A 24570-nucleotide genomic window follows, 5' to 3' on the forward strand; every position below is an offset into this window, starting at 1 on the left:
TAAAAATTGGGAGTGGGTATGGAGAAACAGCTACCATAGCTGGAGATTTTGTTTCTTAGACATTTTTTATAAACTTTTTTTCTTTACCATATTTAAATTGATTGGGATGAAATTTTAGCATGAATATTTTGAAATTATAAAGGATTTTATGAGGGGAAAGATGTGATAGACAGGATTCGCTGGAACAGGCTTGCCCCTATTTCGTTCAATCAGTAAGAAATATCCCTGCCAAAATCTATTCCACAACCAACATCCCCTTGAAGGCATCTATTCCCTCATATCATCTAATTTTCCCATGCTCCGTTTCCTCTTCCTTGGCTCTTTCACTTCTTTTGCTTTAATTTCAATCTCCCAAGTGCATGAACAAACTTCATGAACCCACGCTACAAAGGAATATCGCAATGGAAGACTAGACTTCAAAGATCCTTTAATTCAAGCTAGTGAATCTATCAAAACATATCTTATAATATCTCTGTAGGTATGTGAAAAATTACTCTTATCTAAAACAATCCAATCATATTCGTTCTTTGATCTGATCGATGTTTCTAGACATTTTCATACTCATAAGAAGCAAAATTTTACTAAATTCTAATTATTCATGAGCTGAAAACATGAGTAGAAGAGCATCATTTACATCAAGCTCATCCACTGATTATTCATGGTTTCGGAAATCTGACATAATACAGCATCAGTTATATCAAGCTTGTTAGTGGGCGTCAAGGAAAGGGCTAGCAGAAGATTGTCTCTTTAACAAATTTGTTTTTGGAGAATGATAGAGCATAGAGCAGTTTTTTGTGGTAAGGAAAATCCACCGGAAACAATTTAGGACGTATACCAAGCAAGTGGAAGACGATCAACAACAAATTAAGAAATAATAGTGAGATTTAACCAGCCATATATAAGAAATTATGCTTCAAATTTAGTGAGACTGAAGACATTCTACTTTCCCTTGAGACCGACACTTTCTACTTTTCCATTTAAGTTTAAAAATTTCTTCATTCAACATTATGGATGCATATTGGAAATAATTGGAAACAATTGAAGAACTAAGATTATACTGGCTTTATTTGGTTCCAAGAAGTCTTTGTAATTTCCTACTTTGGTATGCAAATTTTTCTTGCAGTCTTTAATCCTAAGAATTTCATAGATAAATAAGTGGTCAATTTTTTCCAATATCTCAGGAAACAATTTTTAATACTAAATATCTTTCGTAATAATATTAAATAGTGATTGCAAAGCTAAAATTGAACCTAAAGGTTTGTTTCTTAAATAACATACATTAAAAAATATCGACACCTACATGTAGATTTCAGTCATCAAAATTGCATGTTGTCACTTCGGTTGCATGTAGAAAAGATTAAGTTTTGTGATTCTAAATCAAATCTTATAATTTGATATTTGGTGACAACCTACAACTAGTGTATTATTAGAAAAAAGGTCAACTTAGGCTATATTTTTGTCATTCAAAGCCTAACCTTTACGCAAGTTCATGGAGGATAGCCGTTTTAGTTGGTCCTCATGCACGTGGTTGCAGGAAATATCATCAATCAGTAGGTAGAAAATATTATTGTAATTCCGGTCGATTTCTAGATGGAAGAAGGATCTCGATTGAATTTTTTGTTGACTGCCCAGTAAGTTGTGCCATATATTCACCTTGTAAGAAATCCCTACAACTTTTTACAAAAAGTTCTACTAGCCAGTTTCCATTTATACACATTAACCTGATTTTTGTAAGGAGTTTTTCATAAGTTCTCTTTTAAAGAAGATATATACTATGTCTCTCTTGCTCTTTTACTTCAATTCTATCCCTGTAAAATTCTAACCATATATTCTTTGTCATACAATCGTCGCCTTCATGTCACTATTTGGACTAGTCTATGGCAGAGGCAATGTATGTGGTCAGAGTTAATTCAACAATCACATGAAGACAGAAAGCTTCTTGAAGCTCTTTGAAACTTAATTTGATTGTACCGCAGCGTAGAATTTCAAATGCTTCCCTAAAATAATTTCCCATCTCTTATATCCTTTCCTGAATCCCATATGGGAACATGGAATAGCAGCTTGGGTTAATGCGGCTAACCAAATTCCGTTTTGTGTTGCCCAAGGATGGTCTTCCAACTCAATTGGCACCATGAAAAAAATCCAAGCTTGGAAGCTTCCACGTACAGGTCTCAAGACTTCTAGATTACAAGCTTAAAGAAGATCCGCCCCGCGTTGTGCGAAGAGAGACAGATCCTTGTAGAAAGAAGCATTTGATTACAGCTTTTACGTGCATGGCTTTATAAGTTGACGTGGCCAAATGTGGGCGGCTCAACTCTTAGGCGAGCTTGATGTCCATGTCGCGTCCTCTTGCTCACTACAGGAAAAATAAAATTTTCCGACACAAAGAAAAGCGTCGAAAAATTTTGATTCAACACCAAATTGTGCCGACGCTTCTAAAAAGCGTCGGTAGAGCTTTGGAATCGACGATGCTTTTTAAGCGTGGTGGAAAATGGGACCTGCGACGATGCCCTAGCTTTTATATCCTCTCCTCTCCTTCTCCCTCCGGCACTGACATCAATCCACCGCCTTTCCCGTCTCTTGGATTTGAGCCACGAATCCAAGTCACTCTCCTCTCCTTCTCCTTCTGGCATTGACATCAATCCACCGCCTCCCCCGTCTTTTGGATTTGAGCCACGAATCCAAGCCACTCTCCTCCGGCGCTCCACGTATGAAATAAGAGCCTGGGCCCATGTGTCCTTTCTCTTGGCTGCGGATTTTACACGTCACAACTCCAGCTTGTTAACGAATTGCCTAATTGGCTCCGTAGACCAAATTCTTTTTTTGATTTTAACACTTAACAGGGTTCATTAGGTGTCCGTAATGAACGGCTGGGTGTTCATGCGTGCTATCAAGAGGCACGTTAGACCTATAAGCTGCCTACACGTGAGGCCAGCAACCAACACACGGCGTGGATGGGGAGAAAATAGTGTGAACATCCAATAAGATAGGCTTCGCAATTGTCTTTGTGCATGCAATCAATTTGGTTGCCAAGTCGCTGCAAGTAACTCAAATCCAGCATTTACTTTGACCTAGTTTAGTAATTAGAACGCACAACGACATTCTTGGGTTCAAATAGAACATCTCAACCTGCAACTAAAATCATCATGTGACCAACTACAATAGTTGGGAAATGAGAGTTGTTAGATCATGATTGATGTGGCTAAAATATGCCAACCAATTAGAAAGTGATGCGGGTTGTGATGGAAATTCAGTTTTATTTAGATTCAAATTTTTGGGCCGATCTAGCCAATTCAGAAACTCTAAAGCCTGAGTCTAACAGTAAAATTTTGTCTCCAAAGAAAGGCCCAACATCCAGCACAAGAGAGGTATTCTAATTCTTTTCCTATCATCTTTGTTTCCTCTGGTCTTTATTCTTTATCGCCTCTACTGTTCCTCCAAAATCCTCTCTGGCTTAAAAGGTTCTCTTTCTTATTTGAAAAGTTATAGGAAAAATGGATTCATATCTGCTTTGATTTCATCTGAAGAAGTTGCAAATGAAATGGAAATAGAACCTACATTTCGTGAAAATCATGTGATCCATAGAATAAAACAAATTGATAAAAATATTGATGAAATCTTATTTGCGGTCAACTATGTCGCAAGAAAGATTAAATGAATTAACTATATTATTGATTGAAAATAGTATTTTAATGAATCTTGAGTACAAAAGTTTGATTTGTAATTTGGCATCTCAAAATGCTACACGAATTATTTTTAAATAAATTTTTTAAAATATTTTGTACTTATTAAATTTTTTCATTATTTTTTTGAAAAAAAGTCCTCCTAGTAAGTTCGCCTTAGGCTCCCAAATGCATTGAGCTGTATATGATGGTTGGTCACGCTCAGAGATTTGGTTTGGTCACAATATATGATTTTCTTTACATTTTTTTTTAAAGAGAAACTCTCCAACCCAAATGTTAAAAACTTCTAGTCTATGATTTTACTATAATTGGTCACATACTGGAATCCATAATATCGATTCTATATGATTGCCCATATAAGAAGTTGTTCAATCTGCTATATATAAATATGAGTAACCTCAAATGTAAACAATGAATGTAACAATCATCAAACAGGCAATTGATCAAAAAACCATTGAATCACCACCTATTTCTTTGATAATAGAGATCTCAATCGTTAAATTTTTACATCAGAACTCATGTCTTCAATATAACCATCAAAAGACTCATCACCAAACTTAAAGGCCACACTGCTAAATGACCTTTCATTTATGAATTACTTTTTGGCACTAATATTTCCTTGCCACTTTCGATTCTTCGGATTGTGTTCCATCATGTTTCCATTATTCTCAAAATATATAATCCAGACTACATCAAGAAAACAATGGAAAGAGATGGATCCTAATAGACTCATACATTTGAGTTCATCATGTTCATCAATCATCAGGTCATCAAATGCCAGATAAGACATTGGAGCAAAAATTGCTTTTTTGCATGTGCTATCAAATATTCTTTAAAGAGGCAGACAAACCTGCCTCATTTGAAATGTCCACACTGTGAATTGGACCAAGGTAGCTTGTTTTGATGGGGACAACTTAAGCTAAAAAGAAAAATAGTTGGATGGTGGTTTTAGTTTACTTAAAAAAAAAAAAAAAAGGGTACATGTCGATAGTTCATATTACAGTGAGTGCAATATGCCAGTTTTGAAATTAATTAATCTAATCAAATCCTAATAGATTTTTTATATGAATACCTTCCTAGAAATTCAACTTTGTGGGAATATCCTTTCCAAATTTATATTTATTTCTGTACCTCATAAAATACTATTTTTATACAAATGCATTTAATATAACAGTTTTTCTAACACCGTTAATATGTATTCTAATTAAAAATAAAATAGAATTTTGAAAAAAAAATTGTCCTCATGTGACCGCTTTATAAATATTTTTTAACGGCATTAGATTATGTGGGTACATATGGAAAAACAAAATAAAATAAAATAAAATAGCAATATAAGTATTTTAAAAAAGCATATATGCAAATATTAATTTTAAAAAAATATTTATGTAAAATTTGTTACGTAGGAGGGTATCGTGGGAAAAAAAACCTAGTCCTAATTTATGAGATAAATGTGAGGCGGGTGGTTCTATATACACCCCCCCTATTGCTCAGGACACCCCCCAAAAATTAAAAAAAAATTAAATACTCTCTACACCCCCCCCCCCCCCCCATTTGCTAAGGACACCCCTAAAAAATTAAAAATTCCTAAATTACCCCCCACCCTCCCCACCCCCTCACCTAAATTGCTCTCTACACCCCCAAACCCCCCCCCCACCCCGCTCTTCCCCTCCAAAACACCTCGCCAACGCCCAAAACCCCCCCGTTCCCCCTTCTCCCTCTCGTCGCCGGCATTCTCCCGATCTCCGACCACCTCGCCGACTTCTCCCGGAACCACCTCGCCGGCTTCTCCCGAAATTTTTTTTTTCACGGTTCGTGCTCCGTTCGGCACTGGATCGCCGAACAAAAGGCTTCTGTTCGGCTGAACAGTGCCGGACAGAAGCCTTCTGTTCGGCACTGTGCAGCCGAACAGATCTGTTCGGTTGAGGGTTGCCGAACAGAAGGCTTCTGTTCAGCACTGTTCAGCCGAACAGAAGCCTTTTGTTCGGCGATCCAGTGCCGAACGGAGCACGAACCGTGAAAAAAAAAAATTTCGGGAGAAGCCGGCGAGGTGGTTCCGGGAGAAGCCGGCGAGGTGGTCGGAGATCGGGAGAATGCCGGCGACGAGAGGGAGAAGGGGGAACAGGGGAGGAGGGGTTTAAGGGGGGTTTGAGGGGTGTTTTTTTTTTCTTTTCAAAACGAAACGGAGGAGGAGGAAGGGAGGTGTATGAGAAAATTTCAAGGGCAATATGGTAATTACACTAAAGGTTAGTTTGGGTATTTTTTTTTTGGTTTTTGGGGGGTGTCCTGAGCAATAGGGGGGGGGTGTATATAGAACTACCCATGTGAGGCAGAGCCATCGACGTGTGACCCTTCTCCCTTCCTTATGCCGCTCTCGCGCGCGTCCGTTCACACGGAGGTTGGCTCCTATAAAATAGACGGGTCGTGGGGGCGCCTGTTGTACCTTGTCGCCGAAAAGATCTCTGCTTTTCGATGCTGTGTTCCCCTCCCGCGGCTCTCTCTCGCTTCGTTTACTTGAGAAATCTCTCGCACTCCGCCTCCCTCCGGCTCTCCAAACCCTGCTCGTCTCCCTCTCAAAGGACCCTCGTCTTCGCCCCTTCGAGGATCTCTTCTTCTCCTTCGCGGAATCTCCGTGGTGTCGGCTTCCCTTTCCCTGTTTCTTCTTCACCGGCGGCGTCTCCCCTGTTCTGTAGATTCGCTTCCGAGATGGCCAGCAAATCCTCCCAGGCTACCCAAACCGTCCATGACTTCACTGTGAAGGTAGATCCCTCTCTTGACTTCCGGTTTCGTGGATTTGATCTATGGTTTGGGGGTTTTGTGGATGGGGTCTTCCAAAAATCGGATTCTTTCGCTGAATCGGTTGCTTGTACTGCTTCGGTTTGTTAATTCGAGATCTTTTTGGTGCTTTAATTTTTATTTTTTGATGCTTTCTTTGTTTAATGAACGAGATATTCAATATATTTTGCCCTAAGGCTCTTTTTTTATTTTTAAAGCTAAAATGTACGGCTTAGGATTGTGTTATGAGATTATGTTTCTGGTTTGGAAGATGGGACCATGGGAGATTAGTTAATTCGTTAAAAAAGGAGTGATATTTATCAAAATATGCAGGGTTTTGAGATAGATTGTGGGTTTTTAGGTTGACGCGTGACAAAGCTTTATCTTGAATTATGCTAAATATGTAGTTGATTTGTTGGTTTGAGAGGATTGGAGTATGAGCACTATTTCGTAACGTGCAGGATGCCAGGGGAAATGATGTGGACCTCAGCATTTACAAGGGAAAGGTTCTGCTGATTGTGAATGTGGCATCTCAATGGTAGTATTTTGTTTTTATTGTTTGAAGAATTTCTCAAGTGTTAAATCTATCGGTTACCGTATCGCAATTGCTATAGTTTTGGTCAGTTTGCACTTTTGTTTTAGTTTATTTAGTATCTAAGTCTTTATGTATTATCTGTTTCAGTGGGTTGACTAACTCGAATTACACAGACCTGACTACGCTGTATGAGAAGTACAAGGACAAGGGTATGTGTCTGGCCCTGTTTATGTCTTATGGCCGGACTGGTCATTTTTATCTATCCTAATTCAACTGGTTATTGTTCAATGAACACTGAATTTTTCTCTTTTAGTTCCCCATTTATGACAGCTATAATTCAGCAGGTTTAGTCTAGAGTACAATAGCTTTGAAATAGTTTTACTCAGACTACCATGTAAGGAAGTTTGGCGTGTTTTCTGGTTTAAGTAATATATTTATCAACAAGGAATAAGTCTTTTATACCTGATAATTGTGATTCTTTTTTTTTTTGGTTAGATTTCTGAAATTTTTGAATGCCTGAAGTCAAAAGATCAAGAAGAATCAAAGTATTGGTATATTTGCAACAAATTGTTGAATAAAATGAACAAATCACTCAGACAGCAGCAGCTTTACATAATAATTAGCATTGTTAGAGTTTCAGTTCTTTGTGCTGACATCATTTTTCCATTGTAATTAAGATGCGATCTTGCCACTGACCTTTATTCCATGACCGAGCGACTTTTCTTCATATAGAATGTATATATGTGCAAACCATGTTAAATAACTATAGTTTTAATAGCCACATAATTTACTAGTAACCTCGACCAAGAATGATATATGTTGGTACTGCTTTTAAGTTGTAGTTCAGCTATATGAAGAATATAAAAACTATAACAAGTGAAAAGGCCAAAAATGAAGTACTATTTTGAGGGTAACCACTTAAAGGAAATAGCCTATGGAAGCCTCTATTAACATAAATCAGATGAAATTTTATTCATCAAATTACTGTAATTTCACGGTACACATATTCTGGTTCAGTCAAGCTCTGAAACAAGCCTTAGAGAAACTCATTAGTCTCGAAAGTGGTAAAATTGTAACTTAAGCAGCATTTTTAACCAATTAAAAGACAAACTTACTCTAATGATTTATAACTTTTACAGAAGGGCTTGCTACTGAAAAGTTACTTAATTTTAATGCCGATTCTCATCTCAAATTCAGTATTTTGCAACTTGAAGTAGAATGTCTTGATAATTAGTATCTTTTGGTTTTTAACTAGTTGTGAGGCCAAGATGTTGATTTGCAGAAAAAAAAAAAAATTGGCAAGTTGTTGGGTCCTAGACATTAGTTTTGGCTTTTTCATGATTGGTCACATGCATTAAAAAAGCATCTGTCTATTTATGCATCTAGAAAAGTTGTAGAAAGACAGTGAAGTTAAAATTTTCTGAAATTTACAGATTTTGTGCATTAACGGCTCTGATTTCTATAAATTGAGTTTTAACGTAAATCCCTTTATCTTCTTATTACATGATTCTTTGTATAATGCAGGTCTTGAGATTCTGGCTTTTCCATGCAATCAGTTCGGGGCACAAGAACCAGGAACCAATGAGCAGATCCTTGAATTTGCTTGCACTAGATTCAAAGCTGAGTACCCAATCTTTGACAAGGTAACCTATATAAAATTTCGAATTTCCTTTTGTCATGGTTGCACTGGGTCTTCGAAATATAAAATATTGCCAACGGACAACATTTATAAACTTGTTTTATTATAATGTCCTTTGATGGGAGGATGCATTCTAGATATAAGCATACTCCCGTGTGCAATGAATCTTTTAGTTTCTTGATTTGCTTTTATTTCACTTCTTTTCCACATTTCATGTTTCAATGGATGAAATTTTTACACAGTTTCCATTTTACTTGCGATATATTTTCAAGCTGCACTTTACCATCTAGTTCTGAAGCAAAGCAGCACGATTTGCAGATTCATTGTTATGTACGATTACCAGCACGATTTGCAGATTCATTGTTATGTACGATTACCAGCTTAGTCAAACTAGATGGCGTAATATTCCAAAATGTACAATGAAAAAGATTGATGCAACATTGTGCATCTAGAAAGATGTTTGCTAAAGGCAATTTTGATTTTGATGATGATATTCCTGGCATGTTTTGAATTTTAATGCAATTACCATTCTGACCTGCCAAGTATTAAAGTGCCCATTGGGGGTCGCTGACCAATATTTCTTATACATCATTTTTTTCCTCTGAAATCTGGCCTTCCTTCTGCATTAGGTTGATGTAAATGGGGACAATGCTGCACCTATCTACAAGTTCCTGAAATCCAGCAAAGGTAGTCTCTTTGGAGATAGCATTAAGTGGAATTTCTCAAAGTTCTTGGTCGATAAGGAAGGGCATGTGGTGGACCGTTATGCCCCGACTACTTCACCTCTGAGCATTGAGGTAACCAAAACCATTCCATCTCATCAACTTCAACCCAAAGAGACTGGTCATTCTGATAAATTTATCAATTTACTGCTAGACCTTTAAAGATAATCTACTAACATGTGGATTTTTCATTCATTTGCAGAAGGATGTCAAGAAGCTGCTGGGACTTAACTAAATTTCACTTGTTTGGAGCCATTTGCCAGGGTTTTGTATCATTTTCAGTCTTTGTTTGGTAAAATATGGCATGATTAATGCTTCAGTGACTGCCAATAAAACCGTTCAGGATGTTTGTCTGTGCGCTGTTACACTTGACAAGTACTTCTGAGTGCGTAGGTGTTGATATTTGTGTCATAAGAGTGTTGCTTGAGTTCTTTAGTTTAAATGCTTAATGAATGTATTGTTTTTAAGGAACATATATGCTTAATTTATGCATCTATTTCTGCAGTTAACTAATTTCTTTAGTAAATAGATGGGTCTCTATAATTCAAGCTCTCTTTTGCTTTATTGAAGTTGATTATGGATCTTCTCCCTTGATGTTTGAACTGGAAAGGTCCAGTGGAAATATCCTTCTGTGCACTGTGGAAAGGCAAGTGATTGGCCAGGGCAGGAACATGTATGTTGTGCCCTGCCGAGTACTCACCATTAGAAGGTACACAGATGGTGGGTGATTTACACTGGACCTCTTATGATTGAGGAGCCTCTGAAGTAGGCTCTATTAATCTGGGTAACTGCCCTCTGTTTGTCTGCATCTCCCTTGAGAATATAGGCTGACCGTATAGTTTCCTTTTTTTTCTGGGAGATCTCTCACTTGAGGAACACCTAATATCTACTGCTGCATTCTAGTGGGAAAAGTATCCATGGCTTTGTTGGTAGGCAAACAGATCATGGGGAGCTTTGAGTTTGTTTACAAGATGAACTACTACGGTTCCTTCCTGCTCTCTGCTTGAAGTCAAGGCTCCATTGCCTCTAGAAATAATTTATTGCATTGCGTATCTGCAATTAGGAGTGACGGTATATCACATCATTAAATTGTGGTATTGTAATGAAGTTCGATGATGCTAAACCACTCGCATCATCTTCTTGTGCTAATTTTGGTAGTGGTTAAGCTCTCCCATCACAGCAAAGTATTTTACTGGATTTAAACCTCAGGTAGATCAAATAGTTAATATGCTGATAAAACATGCTTTTGGCTATTAGGTGGAGTGGCAATTTTCTGAAGCCCTAGTAATTCTCACGTATTCACATGTTCCAGTGCATTTGGCTAAGGAAAGAACTTCAATCACAATAACCATTCAGGATTGTGGATGTTTATCAAAATATATTAGCAATCGGCAGCGCCTAACCGCATTCGATGGGAATCATGAAGAGATGAAGCTGAAAAATATGAAAACCTGGAACGGGATTAATAGATGAAACTTCAAAGAAAGCCCTAATGACCCGAACTCAGTTCTGCTGATATCTAGTACTTTTAAGCACTAGCAACAACCCAAACTGGAAAACCATTAGCGTTAATATGCTAAGAAAATTAGGATGGTAACTTGCATCATAGCACACGTTGATGAGATTAACGCTGGATACAACCAGACCAAACGTTTGGCACAAAAAAATTTATCCCGTACTAGAAAAAGTATTTCCCAGAGTATGAAAATCTCCTTCAAGCTGTGTTCTTTCCAAATCCTTGAAGAACTTCCAGTGATATATGCATTCTTTCCGAATCCTGTTTTTTATTTTTCGGCGAATCACTTATGCGCAAACCTAGCTTTTGATGAAGCAGCTCAAGCAATTAAGTTTACAGAAATTGATTCAATCTACAAAACAAACTCACGTCTCCCTCAATTCAAGAGCACACTATATGTAATTTACCAAACATAATCACATAAGAACAAAGAACAGAGAATTGGTTTCCCTTTGCAATCAGAAAATTTTGACATAAACAACCAAACTTAAAAATAGTTTGACAACATTACAATGACAGACCAGACCATGCGACTCGAACTACCACTGGATCCAGTCAAAACGATTAAAGATAAATTGGCAGCATGCCCTGAACATTGCACATTAAAGGCAGCTTGACTGGTAATTTGACTGGAGATGCACTCAAATTGATTACAGGCAACATTAAAACTGAAAAGACCCAACATAACAAGTTGGTGATCTCAAAAATTTCCTGACGCCTGAGACAACAGCAAAGAAACAGCACAGTAAAGATGGCATACCAGCAATGTACAGGCAATACTTGACGCCATATAATGCTAAGTATGACAATTGGTGGAAACCAAAAAAATTTTCACAAGAGGCATTTAAATGGTTGATATCTTCTGCAAAATGAAGTTAGTACGAATTGAGATTAAGCAGGAATAAAATGCGAGTTCAGCAAGGCTCGCAAAATATTGCTAGTCTTCCCCAAGGCTCCCCAATCATCCTACAAACGCCACATATACACACACCACCCATCGAAGTATAAATAGCCAGCATGAGCTACCCGCAGGTCAAGTCAATGTCGATGTGAGCATTCCTGATGTCCATTTGCCTTGAACCAGGCCATCCACCCAGGACAGAAGGGGTGAGATTTTGGCTGGGCGGTGCACCAGATGGTGTGCCTTGTTTATCCCCTACTGGATGATCGGATTCAGCACCTGGTTGTTGGCTGGTCTTGGCTTTGCTTTTCGCTTTCGACCCGCCATAAATAAAGCTCCCCACTATTACCTACAAAAATTTAAGCATATTTTCACAACGGTCAAACCAGAAAGGATCTAGCAAGGAAACATAATTATACTTTAGCTACTAATTTTCTTAAGGGTGGAAATCAATATAATGTTGTGCTTAACATACACTAGTGTGCAGCATGTACGATGTGTGTGCATTTCTGCATGTGAAGTGAGAAATGGGAGGAAAGGTTAGCAGTCTGAAGTTGGTTCAGAGGGCTGTTTTCTGATTTTTGATTTGGCGTAAGATAGAGAAGTGGATTCGTGGTGGTCTATGGCTCCAGAAAGGGCATCAACTTGGACTATGGAGAAGTTGGCAAACTATAAAAAAGTGGAGTCGACACTCTTTAAGAGATGTAAGTTGGGAAATATAATAAAAAATTAGAGTAACTCCAGGTCGGAGTCCAAACCCCAGAGTTCACTTTTTAATAGTAGAGATGTATATATATAATCTTTTCCCTACATATGAAAAAATGATACTAAGAACCTTCTTGAAAGTCCAAGAATTCCGATCCCCTAGAACCATGATTGGACTGGAGAAGGTTGGTTTGCTAAACAGTGGGCCCTGCTCAATCACGGACATCATGCCATACACAGATGGCCATTATTGGCAAACCGGCCAGTCCAATCGTAGATTAGATAGAGAGGATCCCACCGAAAGCCCAAATATGAAAAAAAAAAGTGGGGGAAAATTTGACACGATGAGACTTGGTTATCATCAAAAGCACACATGACCAAAATGCAATAGCATGCCAGAACTCAAATGCTAAAAATATGATAAGAGGTTCCAACTAGTTACCTGCACAGGAGTTGCAGCAATAAGCAATCCCCCAACACCACCACCAATCACACGACCATCGGGGCTAGAAAGAGATATGCTTAAACCACCACTCCGGCTACGGGATCCTCCATCATCAGTCAACATATAGGATCCCGACAAGCAAAGTATTTCAAAGCGGCCCTAAACAAGTAAATAATTCATCACATGAGTAAAAACATGAAACTTTTTATGAAAATTACATAGAATTGCAAGTGTTCACAAAATTCCTCAGCAAATTGTATATGATAGTTCAAGTTTTATCTTGTTATTAGAAGTAACACGGATATTCTGTTATCACAAAAGATCTAAAATGAATCAACTTTTCCATGGTGATTAGACAATCTAGCCAACTTATGCCTCTGCATATATTTATTAGTAAGAACTCGAAGCAAGGACTGAATATCAAGGACGTTTTATGGGAACAAATAGGTTCGATGACTTCGTTTAAACTTCTATACTGATGGTCAGACATCTAGAATGCGAGTCATCTGAAGGTAACATAGGCAGGTCAAGAAATGCTCCTTTGCTTTTCAGACGTCATAACACTTATGATGGGGTTTAACCCCATAGTAATGATTCCTGTTCACCAGTACTTCGATGAAGCATCGAAAGTCAAAGGTTTTGAAGAGAGTCAAGTCTCAACTACAAAACCTGTACATACATTACCCTCCAGACTAGATGTGATTCAAAGACAGGTGCCACCTATTAGACTCTCACTAACGTAGCATTTTTAGTGTAACAAAAAAAAAAAAGGAGGATGAAATGGAAGGTGAACGGAGGGATAGACTTCATTGGGAAGAAAATTACTTCTGGAGATCACTTAGCAAATAAATATCACGAGTATTCAAACTATTACAAGAGCAACAGCTTTCTCCTCGTTGCTTGTAACATCAATGAGGCATGAAAGGCTTAGGCTTTCAACCTTGGAATAACTCTTTCACAGCCATGCATTAGTCAAGCGCACCACCACCTCATGTGAAGAAGGATTTGGAAAAAGATTGCTAAAAGAAGAGGCCCTTATAAAAATGATAGGTAAATGAGGACTTGTAAGGCTGAGCTCAAATACTAGGGAAAAACATTGATGGCTACAATGGTGGTATGATTAACTCTTCAACCTCTAAATCTTGGCAATGGCATATTCCTTATATGGGTCAAGTTACTTTGATGTGGTTGTCCCCACCATACTCACTTTCCAAGGTCCCATGCCTTTTTCCCATCAAATAATAGATCGGTTATAAAGCATGAGTTTTATTTCAGACAGACCATGATAGGATTGAGCAGATTTTACAACCGAACAGCAACCATAAATATTAATTAGTTTGATAAATGGATTAGATCAAACTGATCCCAGGCTTTCTCTAAGACAATCCAAAGCCATGAGGATGTGCTACATTATGAAATATAAAAATCACAATCCACAAGCTGCAAAGAATTTTTTGATCAAAAGGAATTATATGAGCTTCATCTATTGTAGGTTCCAAACTGATCACATGCCTTAATTAAGACAAATAGTTCCACCAAGAAATAGCAAATGAAGAAATATAGATGTGATTTGCAGATATTGAAAATGGATATCTTTATTCACAAATAAGCAACAAAAAAGGGTGTCATGCACAAATAGAAGTATAATTTAAGATGCAGTGCATTGAAAGAATAGCCTGTTACTGAATATGATATAAACAGTGTTATTCAATATGACATAAACAATTAAAAATAGAGGATAAGAGTGAATGAAAAGTAAAGAGAAAGGCTTACTCCTGACCTAGAATTGGATGGTGTCAAAACATCACAGAACAAGAAAATGTTCCTTCGTCATATGTTACTGACTATTGACTGAAGTGGAATAATGAGTTTGTTAGTCACCGGATGGCGTGAAACCAAACTATTTATATGCCACCGTACAGTAATATATTCTTAAATTTTTTAAATGAAGGACCTTAAAAATATTGGGAAACCAAAGATCAGTCAATTCAATAGTAAATGATAGGAAAAATTAAATTGTTCATGCTTGATCCCACCAGTTCTAGTTCAAGGTTTGTCTCGAGGAGCCAAATTATGCACAGTTTCATGTGGTGGACGATCTCACCATAATGAATTGATTTTAATTTGGAAATTTTATGAATTTTTTCAAATTATGCCTAAAACAGATCCCAGAGCACCGTCCTAAAAAGTCGCAACAACCTAGTGGTTTCTCAGAATTGCAAATATCTAAAGTTATTGCAACATGAACAGTTCTATACCGGAAATTAGTATCGATAAGCACCAAAAATATGCCATCAAAAGAAAACCAATATTGATTAGTACTAACATAGATACCAATACATACCATCAATTTAAGAAAAGTTTGCAAAAAAAAAAAAAAAATCAAAAACAGCTACACAAATCTCTAAAATATTTGGTTCATATTATGTTCTACAGAATGATTTACTCGAGTTATGATTGCTTTACATAAAATGAATGTAGTTTTGTGAGGCAACTCTATTTATTTACTTAATGCTATGGATCCTAACCTGTGCTAAGGAGAACAAATTATGTCAAAAGATCAGAGTAAGCAGAAATTCAATTTAAGGGGAGTAACAAAAGGCCAAGATTAGAAGCTCAATGTTACGCTAATGTACAATAACTAAGGTTTATTAAAGTGTCATAAAAAGGATAGCCCTGTGCACGAGGCTCCCACCTCTGCAGGGTCTAGGGAGGATCCGATTAATAGATTGAAATGTCACAAAAACGAAAATTGCACCAAGTCGGTTAGAATATTAAAAATTGTTGACCTAGATCCTTGTCATATTGCCTGATTTTACAACTAAGCTGATGAGCTCCTTGGTGCCAAGACATCAAATCCCATGCTGTAGGCATATCTGGCTGCATATGATTGATTAAGATTTAGAGATCGCAGTCTCCACTATTGCCCTCAAGAGCAAAAGAAAAGGCTAATATACAATGTCCATACAAGCATCCATGCAGGTATCGAATCAAGCTGAGCTTGATCATGTGTTCAAAATTAAGGGAAATAAAGCCTGGTAAAATTCATAATGCACATAGTAACACACTAAAGATGCATGGGTCCAGGCTGCAAAGCATGTAAGTTGTGAAGCCCTTATCTGCCCAAAAACTCTGTGTTGCTTCAAACTAAGACGTTTCAGCATACAGAATATGAGCCATCGAGGGCTTGACAGCAAATATGGAATAAATGCCCTTACCAAAATGCTTCTGCACATGGAAAGGATCTAAAGTACCCAATGTTTGCAAATGAACCCATAAACCATACAAATGTGTTAATTTAAAATCATGCATAAAAAGAGGATTTGCAAAGAATTAGATGCACATAGAACTAATTGAAGGAGGGGACTTCAAGCCAAATAATGACAGCAATAGCAAATATACTGTATAGTAAGGGTTACGTCAAGTTACCAATCCAGAGATGTACATAAACTATGTTCTTCCATGCAAAGATGACAGTGCATGTTGAGAGTATGATCCATGGTTTAAGCTCCATATGGAACTCAAGAATAAAACTAATTTTTCACTTTTGGCCAAACTTAATTTCTAAGTGTCGTCAAATTTTCTGTTTCTTCAATTTTTTAAATGATGAAAAGCATATCCCCGAAGAGTAAATTAGACTTTGCAAGTTTCCAGTCCAGAATATTTGCAAGTCCTGCAACGTTAGATTGCGAAGAGATTTAGACATTTTGATTGCCAGATTTAGACTATCCTCAAGCAGTAAAATGATATATTACATTGAGAACATGATAAGGTCCCCCTCACCCCACTCCTCTTCCCCCCCCCCCCCCCCCCCCTCCTCTCTCTCCCCCCTTCTCCCTCACCCCGAAAACAAGAAAAAAAAAGGGTAAAAAAGAAAAAGAAAGAAGGAAATGTGAAACCACATATCAATACATCCACAAGCCCTAAAATAATACAAACATATAGTATACTTCGACATGATGTCCAATTTGTTTTTTTCCTTTATTAGTTTCCATCACATTTTACCCTTTCCTAATTCTGATTGACATTTCTCTTTTTTTATATCTTTAAAAAAAGAAGAAGATGATTTCTGATTGAAGCCAAAACTGCCAAACAGAACGCATCTAGTTAGGCCTAAACCAAAACTAAGTTTTTGAGCCTTTGTATGACCCTTACATGTTGCACAAATATCATACAGAACTTGTTTGCTGGTCAGTCATTTAGATTATGGAAATTGTCAAATTGAACCACCATTTTATCATCCAAAGAGTCAAGGCCATGAAATTCCTTTTCACTAAATTTTGAGGTTAAACATAAAAAAAGGATCTCCAATCATTCAGTTGGCTCTCCAGTACTCCTTCATTGCACTTAAACAACTTGGCATCCCTCCATTTATTGAAGTGATGACTTCTACTGTTTTCTAGTTGTCAAGCACTTACCGTCAGAAACCTTTATTCACCTGTTAAATGATTTTAATGAGGTGAAGCAAAGAATTTCTGTTTCCTAAAGGAAATTAGGTTCATGCAAAAGACAAAATGAACAAACCATTTAGAGCATGTAATGGAAATGATAGTCAGGTGATGGTGGTCATTGATAGACCTACAAGGGATGGTGAGTGATCAGTGAATCAGCTTATCATTGGAAGAGCTGGGAAGGTTCTTTGGATCAAGATAAGGAGGTTGAGTAATTAAACCTTTCAGTTAATGGAATATAGCTAAATGTTTGTCAATGTTAGTAATTTTTCCTCAAGATGGTTATCATTAAACTACAGGTACAAAATTAAGCAACTGGATTTTCTTTTAATTTAGGCATTTTCATGTGTTATCCAAGCTCAAATATGTGTGGGCATGACAACATATGAAGTAGATACTTAGTTGTCACAATGTCTTATTGCCTCGTATCCAGGCCAAATTGTAACTAAATTGGTGCCTAGGCTTCTTTTACTTCTTCTTCTGTTGCTTCCCTCAGCTGCAGCTGCAGCTGTCTCTGTCCATAGAAACAGAACACAGGATATAAATTGATAACTCATTGTTAAATATGTTTAAAATCATGTGTTCATTATTAATTATTAAGATATTTATATTTTTGAGCCTCACTTCGTTAAGGTGAGCCTTGCGTTGCGCCTTGCACATAGGCTCCGACAAACCTTGGTGCCTTAACGTGCCTTGAGCTTTGACACATTTGCTAGCGTCTCTGATCAGGATTTGAAAACTTTTTAATATTTTTAGTGATCTTATATTACAAAATCTTACATAGGAATCAAGGTATTACACTTTGCTTTAAGAAAACTGGAAATAGGCACATGAAATGCACGTGGGCCAAAAATAGATGAGCGACATGATCTCTAATCAAAAAATTGAACATTACAGATAGCAATACACAATGTCCTGGTTCATATGGTATAGCTATAATTAGATAAAAAATCAGGGACAATATTTTAAAAATACAATATCACACCAACCCAATCATCTCTTGATATCAATAAGGACATTGCTCATACGATACAAGTGAACAGAACCTCATCGTGGGATTAGTGTAGTGCCTATTGTCATAAAAGCCCCATAGGATATATTTTTAAATCACTTTACAGTTAAACTAAGTTGTATCCTGCATATTACCTATTGCTGTAAAAGCCCTGTTGGATATTATATATTTAAATTACTTTAAAGTTAAACTAAGTTGTATCCTAAGCCCTAACCTACAAACAAAAGGTTATTCCTATATCCCATAATTATCAGGTCAGATTGGTGGGCAAAATGTATATTAGCTTCAAAATAACAGTTTTGGTGTAACCCTTCTTTTCATGCCACTGCTTTTTTGATAATGCACAATATTGATGAATAATCAGGTAATTCCTAGCCTTCTTCCCCATCAAAGATCTCCTGAAATGTAGCCATGATGCTCTTGGAAATGAATGGAGCATCTGTTTGATTCTTGCCTTTCCATCACCACATTTTTCATGTGCTCTTATAAAGACTCCTAGCTTTCACATTGCAAGGACATAAGCAAAAATAATCTCTGTTTTCAGCCATAAGTACCAGGTCAAGTGCCACAAAATTTCTTCAAAACATAAATACCTTTAGCAACTTGGCATTAGTTTTTCTCCTGTTTAGCATATAAATATGTTGGTAATCCATAAAGACCCAAGACCTCAAACGACATATAATTTTTTTCATAAACTAAATATTCTTTGCAAGTTAGCTTTACTTCTCTTGTCTGGCATATAAATGCTGGTTAACCTGTGTTAGTGATTCTTTCTCTTAACCCACATTATCAATGTCTCTGAGATCCTAAGCAATCAATTTTCTAGTATTCTAGGTATATGAAAACCATCACTGGAGCATATCATTTCTTTTTCTCAATCTACATATCCTTCTCATAGCTTCACCTCCTGCATCAAGGAAAATAGGAGGATGGCTAAGACCAACCTAGAGTGATTATAAGCAATTTGAAAAGTCCCACAAGATTGGACCTTGTAAACCACCTGCCTCTAAATGGCAGTCCAATTAGCAAACTGCAAGGACCTAACAGCATCCCTGAATAATGTTCAAGTCATTTCATTTTCCCATCTTTCTATGTCCCATATGACACAATCTGGTACTACCGGTAAAGTTCATTGATATCCCTTAGTTAGCCGACAGATTATATCTAACTACATTATATTTAGCTCAAACACAAGAAACTAGGATCCATATGGAAACTACGACCTGTGTTTTCCAATAACACAGTATCGAAATCAGGTAATCTTGCTTCTTGACAAATTAAACCTATGGCATATGCATCCAATCACATTATCCCTGTTGTTCCACTAACAACCACAATCAATAGTGCAAGCATGCCAACTTTCAACTCTAGTTATTCTACATTCTAGCACACTTATGACACATATAAGATATATAAGATAAATCGTGTCTTCTATTTTTAGATCAGTTACCATTGGATCTTGCAACAATAACGGAAGATAACAAACCAAACTGTTTATGTAGAAATAAATCCAAGAAAATAAGTGAACAATCTCTAACCTCATAAGTGACAGTGCCACCAGAAGTTGCTGGCTGGCGAAGGGTCACTGTAGAGACAGCACCATTAGCCGAGAGGATACAGACAGCACGCGGTCCCTGTTGTGAAAAGGACATTATTTTGGATGCTATGTCCTGCACAAGAATGATGGAGTATTGGAATCATCATTTAGAATAAAAACATATGATCTCAATTAATTTTAAAGTCAGCTAATGCAGTCTGAGAATTTGATACAAATATAACTAAACAATGAATACCAAACACCAAAACATGGAGAACAAAGTAACTCTGCAAAAAGAGAAGCAATAAAACCTAATAATTTCATGCCAACACCAAGTGCGTTAATAATAAAATAATGATTATCAACAGGATAAGAAGCCTGAGAAAAGCCAGAAGGTGCAATATATCTGCATATTGTAGAGTTGTGCATAACCACATGCGATACCACTCTACATATATCCTTATTTTAGTCTTATATAGTGAAATCATTTTCCCTCTTTCTTAATTATGGCTAATAGATTGTAGAACAAATTAAGTTATCAAAACAGATCACATAATTTTGTTTTATCAAATGGAGTGGAAAAACTGTAATGAAACTGCAAAAACTTACCAGCTTCTGAAAAACATAAAAAGATCACTTAGAAATATAAGCAACTTTTGTTCAGTTCAGTTGAATCATATCAGGTTTTGGCATTTGCTATGTCCAACTATACATGTGCCGAGCCCTTTATGCTTATGGTCCAGGAAGGTTGATAGTTACATGCAAGATTTCCATTTAATGTCCAAGATAATCATCACTATTGTGTGACTGATTTTAGCATGCTTCTAGCTGAGGACACTTGAATTTTATCTGATAGAATTAATACATCCAAATATATCATGACATGTTCTCATATAAATCAATGAATAATAATTTCCACAAGAGGACCTCTATTGGATATTATTGCTGGTTCAAGTATTAGGTAAATACCACCATCTCAGTATGAGAAAAACTTAGCTGCTAAAAGCAGTTCCATAACAGCTTACCAGAGACAATCAGTTCAGGAAATGTAATAGAAACTCATAATCATAAACAAGTCTAACTAATTAAAACTACTAGTATGGAGTAAAAAGCATAATTTAAAACAGTAGTTGCAATTGACGGAACAAGATGAATGATGCAAATCGTACCTCTCCTACAGCAATTGTTATAATGTGTGGTGTAAAACCCATGCCAGCTGACCCAGCAACCCATTCCCCTATTCAACACCAGGCAAACAGGTCTCAGACTCCAATATGACAAACTAATGTGAGTAATGCCATTTAGCTTCAAGAAACCCAGAACCAACCAAAGCAGCATATAAAAACATGCTGTTAGACCAAAAAGAAAAGCAGCATACTTGGAGAAAATTTAAAATAAGGAAGGATGAGTAACGGGACAGAAGGATAAATTATAATCATAGCGAAACGAGGTTGGATGTTTGGACTGCATTTTCAATAAAACATGTACAAATGTTACACCACATTACTACCAGAAGACATATATAAGCCACTAAGTCGCTCAGTGCCACCTGATCTCTTGGCTCAATAAGTCTTCCAGGAAAACCTTGTATGTACTTAGTTTTTTAGGATGCCCACATGGAGATAGGTTCATAGACGTTGTCTATCTATCAGCTCCTCTCTCTGTAAAACAGTAAAACATGGAATGGTTTAAACCGAGAATCCATTTTCCAACAAATCCATCCAACATCTCACTTGTAACATCAGAAGTTTTTAATCAACAAGATTTTAGATAAAGGAAAAGATTTTACTAATGTTGGCTCCTGCCCAACATGTTGTAGGGTCTCAATAGGAAGTCACAGAAGGTCTGCAATTCACACTGCTTTGCTGTTAATATGAATGTCCACATCAAACACTGGTACAGGATGCCAGGACATTCGAACTAAAAAAGGATACGGTTTGAGGAAACTGCTAGGTTAACTATTTTCTTAAAAGAACATATTTACATTTTTCTAACAAAAATTAATAGTACATAGGAAATGAAAACAACGATCAGAATATATTCATATGTGTCAGCCTCCACTCAAAGCATTTTTCCTATTATTCAAGAATTAAAAAAAAGCTCCCCACAGAATCAAAGTCAAAGCCATTTATATGTTGCTATTCCATTGCAGATATCATTACTGTTCCCTTTATACCTCATTCTTTTCCCTTACAAAATGTACGTGTGCTAACTGGATTGGAGGCACTAAATTTACACAATAAGTTATTGGATACTCCAAATGTCGTATTTAAGATTTCCTTTCTCCTGGGAAGCCAGGATTCTTCGTTTGGAGAATCCGACAAATATTAAATTATTGATACTTGCATCCTATCCGTATTCTTTAAACGCATATCGTAAGCCTCTGAGCACGACAAATTAAAAAAACGATCTATATGAAAATCAAAATGACGCGATCTATCAACAAAGCATTATTATAATTAACAACCGCAAAACTTTTGGCCAGAAAAAGATCTAAATAAACAATCTAGGATTTCAGAAAAGTTTAAACAAGAAGATAAAGCTATTGGCTACGCTCAAAGCCAGGATTCTTTGTTTATAGAACCCGACAAATATTAAATTGGTGATCTTTATATCCCATCCATATTCTTTAACACGTATATCTCAGCAAATCTTAAACAACACGAGAAAAATAAACAACGTTTATCAAAATCAAACTAACGCCATCCATCATGACACCATTATTATACTTAAAAGTTCTAAACTTTCACAGGAAAAAAAAATTGTTCGAAACAACAGAAAGGAAGTGTCGACAACAAGCATGAAGGATCAATAAAAAGGAGATCGTTTTCTCTTCGAAACAACCCAAAGCAAGGATCTTTTTTTTTCAATTTGGAACTCACCGAGCGAAGCCAACTGCTGCTTCCTCCCAGTGCCCGGTGGCCGGCCTCTACCCCGCTTTTGAGTAGGAGCAGCCGAGCCCGAGCCCGACCCCATCCCCGACCCTGGGGGCGTCGCAGAGGAGATGGGAGACAGAGCCAGCGCCATAGTCCCGTCCGGCCCGTACTTCCGAGGCCTCCCCCGCTTCCTCTTCATGGGCTCCCCCGAGCCCACTCCCGCATGCCCCCCGCCGCCCATGCCGCCGCCACCTTGGGGAGAGATCGCCGGCGAGGACTCTACCTGAAACGCCGCCGACCCGATCGGTCCCCCGCCGGGCCCCATGCCGGAGGACTGCGCGGCCAGGCTCGAGCCGGGGTTCGGCATCGACCGGATCCCCGGCGGCGGCCCATGCAGCCCCGGATGCTGCGAACCGGCGACCGGACCTCCTATCCCTCTCTGCATGTAGTAGGGCGCCGGCCCGGACATTGCCATCCCTTCTCTCCCATCCATGCAACTGACTCGAGACCTCCGCCTCACTCCCAAACCCTAAGCACAAGGAAAATACTACAGGAAAGCCCTAGAAAATACTATAAAACTTCAAGCTTTTCGGTCTTCTCCACCAGAACGCTATCAAAATTCGAACTTTCCGGCCTCAGGAGAAGAGCAAAGCAGGGAGAAGGAGAACCTTGGATCAAGAGAGCTCAGAGAGAAACCCCTATGCCCTAGACAACTCCAATGGCTCGCTCAAGAAACCAACAAAAGCCAAAGAAGGGGACGCTGGCGTGGGATTGGGTACGAGTTACGGAAAAGCTGAGGCCCCATGGAGAAAAGCCGGACTCAAAGGTCATTTCCCCCCATCCGCTTCCGCGAAAGCAAGAAAAATCCCAGCCTTTTCCCTACCTCTTCCCTTTAATGCACCCGGAAACGCCAAACCTCATTACCAGAAAAGGAGCCCAACGCCAGAACAAGTTCGGAAAGAGTGGTTGAACGAAAGATAACCTACTACACTCCAGAGAACACGTCTCTCCTTCCAAGAAAACAAGCTCTCGCTTCCAAAGCTTCCCCCTAATGGAAAAATGGCAGAAACCCTAGCTTCCGTGGCCGAACGCCGGGTCAGGAAACGCGAAGTTAAAGCCCGAACGCTTCCCAAGAAACCCTAGCTGCTTCTGCAAGCGCTGAAGGCCGAGCGTTGTTGGCGAACAACTACAGTAGCAGCGCAAACAAGAGCCAGAGAAGTAAATACGAGATAGAGATTGCAAGACCACGAAGCCATCCACTTGACGAAGAAAGAAAAAGTCTACTTTATTAAAAAAAAAATCTCTATTTTTCCTCTTTTAATGATTTCCTCTCTGACTCGTCTCTCATGGCGGCAGCGAGCGCGGGCGAGAAGAGGAGAGAGATCGAAGTTGGAGTACGGTGGATACGGTGATGCTGGTAGGATAATTCCAAAACTCTTCTTAAAAAAAAATAATAATAATAGTCAATAAATAAATGGAGAAGATAATTTTAGGTAAATAAATAATTAATTGGCTTAACCTTGATAGCTGTTTGGTTCCAAACAGCACGCCACGCACCGACTTCCCGCACCGCATATCCGCGGCCGACGCCGAGGGCCGCTCGGCCCGAGCACGTGACCGGATTTAAAAGGAACGGCCGCATAGCAATTAGTGTGCGGGCCGACTTTTCTCTGGGTGGGCCCACCAGCGGCGTCACCACGTGACCGTGCCTCCGAGGCACTCGAGAGGTGGAGGACAGCTGGAACAGGGGGTGGGGCCCGCGGGGATTTTACCCGG

At 38.1% G+C, this 24570-nt stretch overlaps 2 protein-coding genes across 2 annotated transcripts; one reads left to right on the top strand and one right to left on the bottom strand.

Annotated features, from left to right (window-relative positions):
- Positions 1 to 6028: 6028 nt before the first annotated feature.
- On the top strand, positions 6029 to 9864 carry LOC103695725 (putative phospholipid hydroperoxide glutathione peroxidase). Its single transcript, XM_008777117.6, has 6 exons — positions 6029 to 6440; positions 6917 to 6993; positions 7138 to 7199; positions 8515 to 8633; positions 9259 to 9426; positions 9554 to 9864. Exons 1-6 carry the CDS (start codon positions 6153 to 6155, stop codon positions 9584 to 9586), a joined length of 747 nt encoding a protein of 248 aa, XP_008775339.3. The 5' UTR covers positions 6029 to 6152; the 3' UTR covers positions 9587 to 9864.
- Positions 9865 to 11312: 1448 nt separating this feature from the next.
- Positions 11313 to 24341, bottom strand: LOC103695726 (AT-hook motif nuclear-localized protein 11-like). Its single transcript, XM_008777118.6, has 5 exons — positions 22801 to 24341; positions 21088 to 21155; positions 19920 to 20051; positions 12916 to 13077; positions 11313 to 12117 (listed from the first exon to the last, which is right to left on the bottom strand). Exons 1-5 carry the CDS (start codon positions 23285 to 23287, stop codon positions 11890 to 11892), a joined length of 1077 nt encoding a protein of 358 aa, XP_008775340.1. The 5' UTR covers positions 23288 to 24341; the 3' UTR covers positions 11313 to 11889.
- Positions 24342 to 24570: the final 229 nt, after the last annotated feature.

The sequence above is a fragment of the Phoenix dactylifera genome, chromosome 3, assembly GCF_051530095.1.
Source record: "Phoenix dactylifera cultivar Ajwa chromosome 3, Ajwa_hap1_PhDact_Kaust_v1.1, whole genome shotgun sequence".
Taxonomy (NCBI): Eukaryota; Viridiplantae; Streptophyta; class Magnoliopsida; order Arecales; family Arecaceae; genus Phoenix; species Phoenix dactylifera.

Coding starts and splice junctions, on each gene's coding strand:
- LOC103695725 (XM_008777117.6), top strand. CDS start 6,153: ATGCTGTGTTCCCCTCCCGCGGCTCTCTCTCGCTTCGTTTACTTGAGA. Junction 7,200..8,514: donor TGAGAAGTACAAGGACAAGG/GTATGTGTCTGG, acceptor TGTATAATGCAG/GTCTTGAGATTCTGGCTTTT. Junction 9,427..9,553: donor CTTCACCTCTGAGCATTGAG/GTAACCAAAACC, acceptor ATTCATTTGCAG/AAGGATGTCAAGAAGCTGCT.
- LOC103695726 (XM_008777118.6), bottom strand. CDS start 23,287: ATGGATGGGAGAGAAGGGATGGCAATGTCCGGGCCGGCGCCCTACTAC. Junction 21,156..22,800: donor GCAGCAGTTGGCTTCGCTCG/GTGAGTTCCAAA, acceptor GGTGTTGAATAG/GGGAATGGGTTGCTGGGTCA. Junction 20,052..21,087: donor TAACAATTGCTGTAGGAGAG/GTACGATTTGCA, acceptor ATTCTTGTGCAG/GACATAGCATCCAAAATAAT.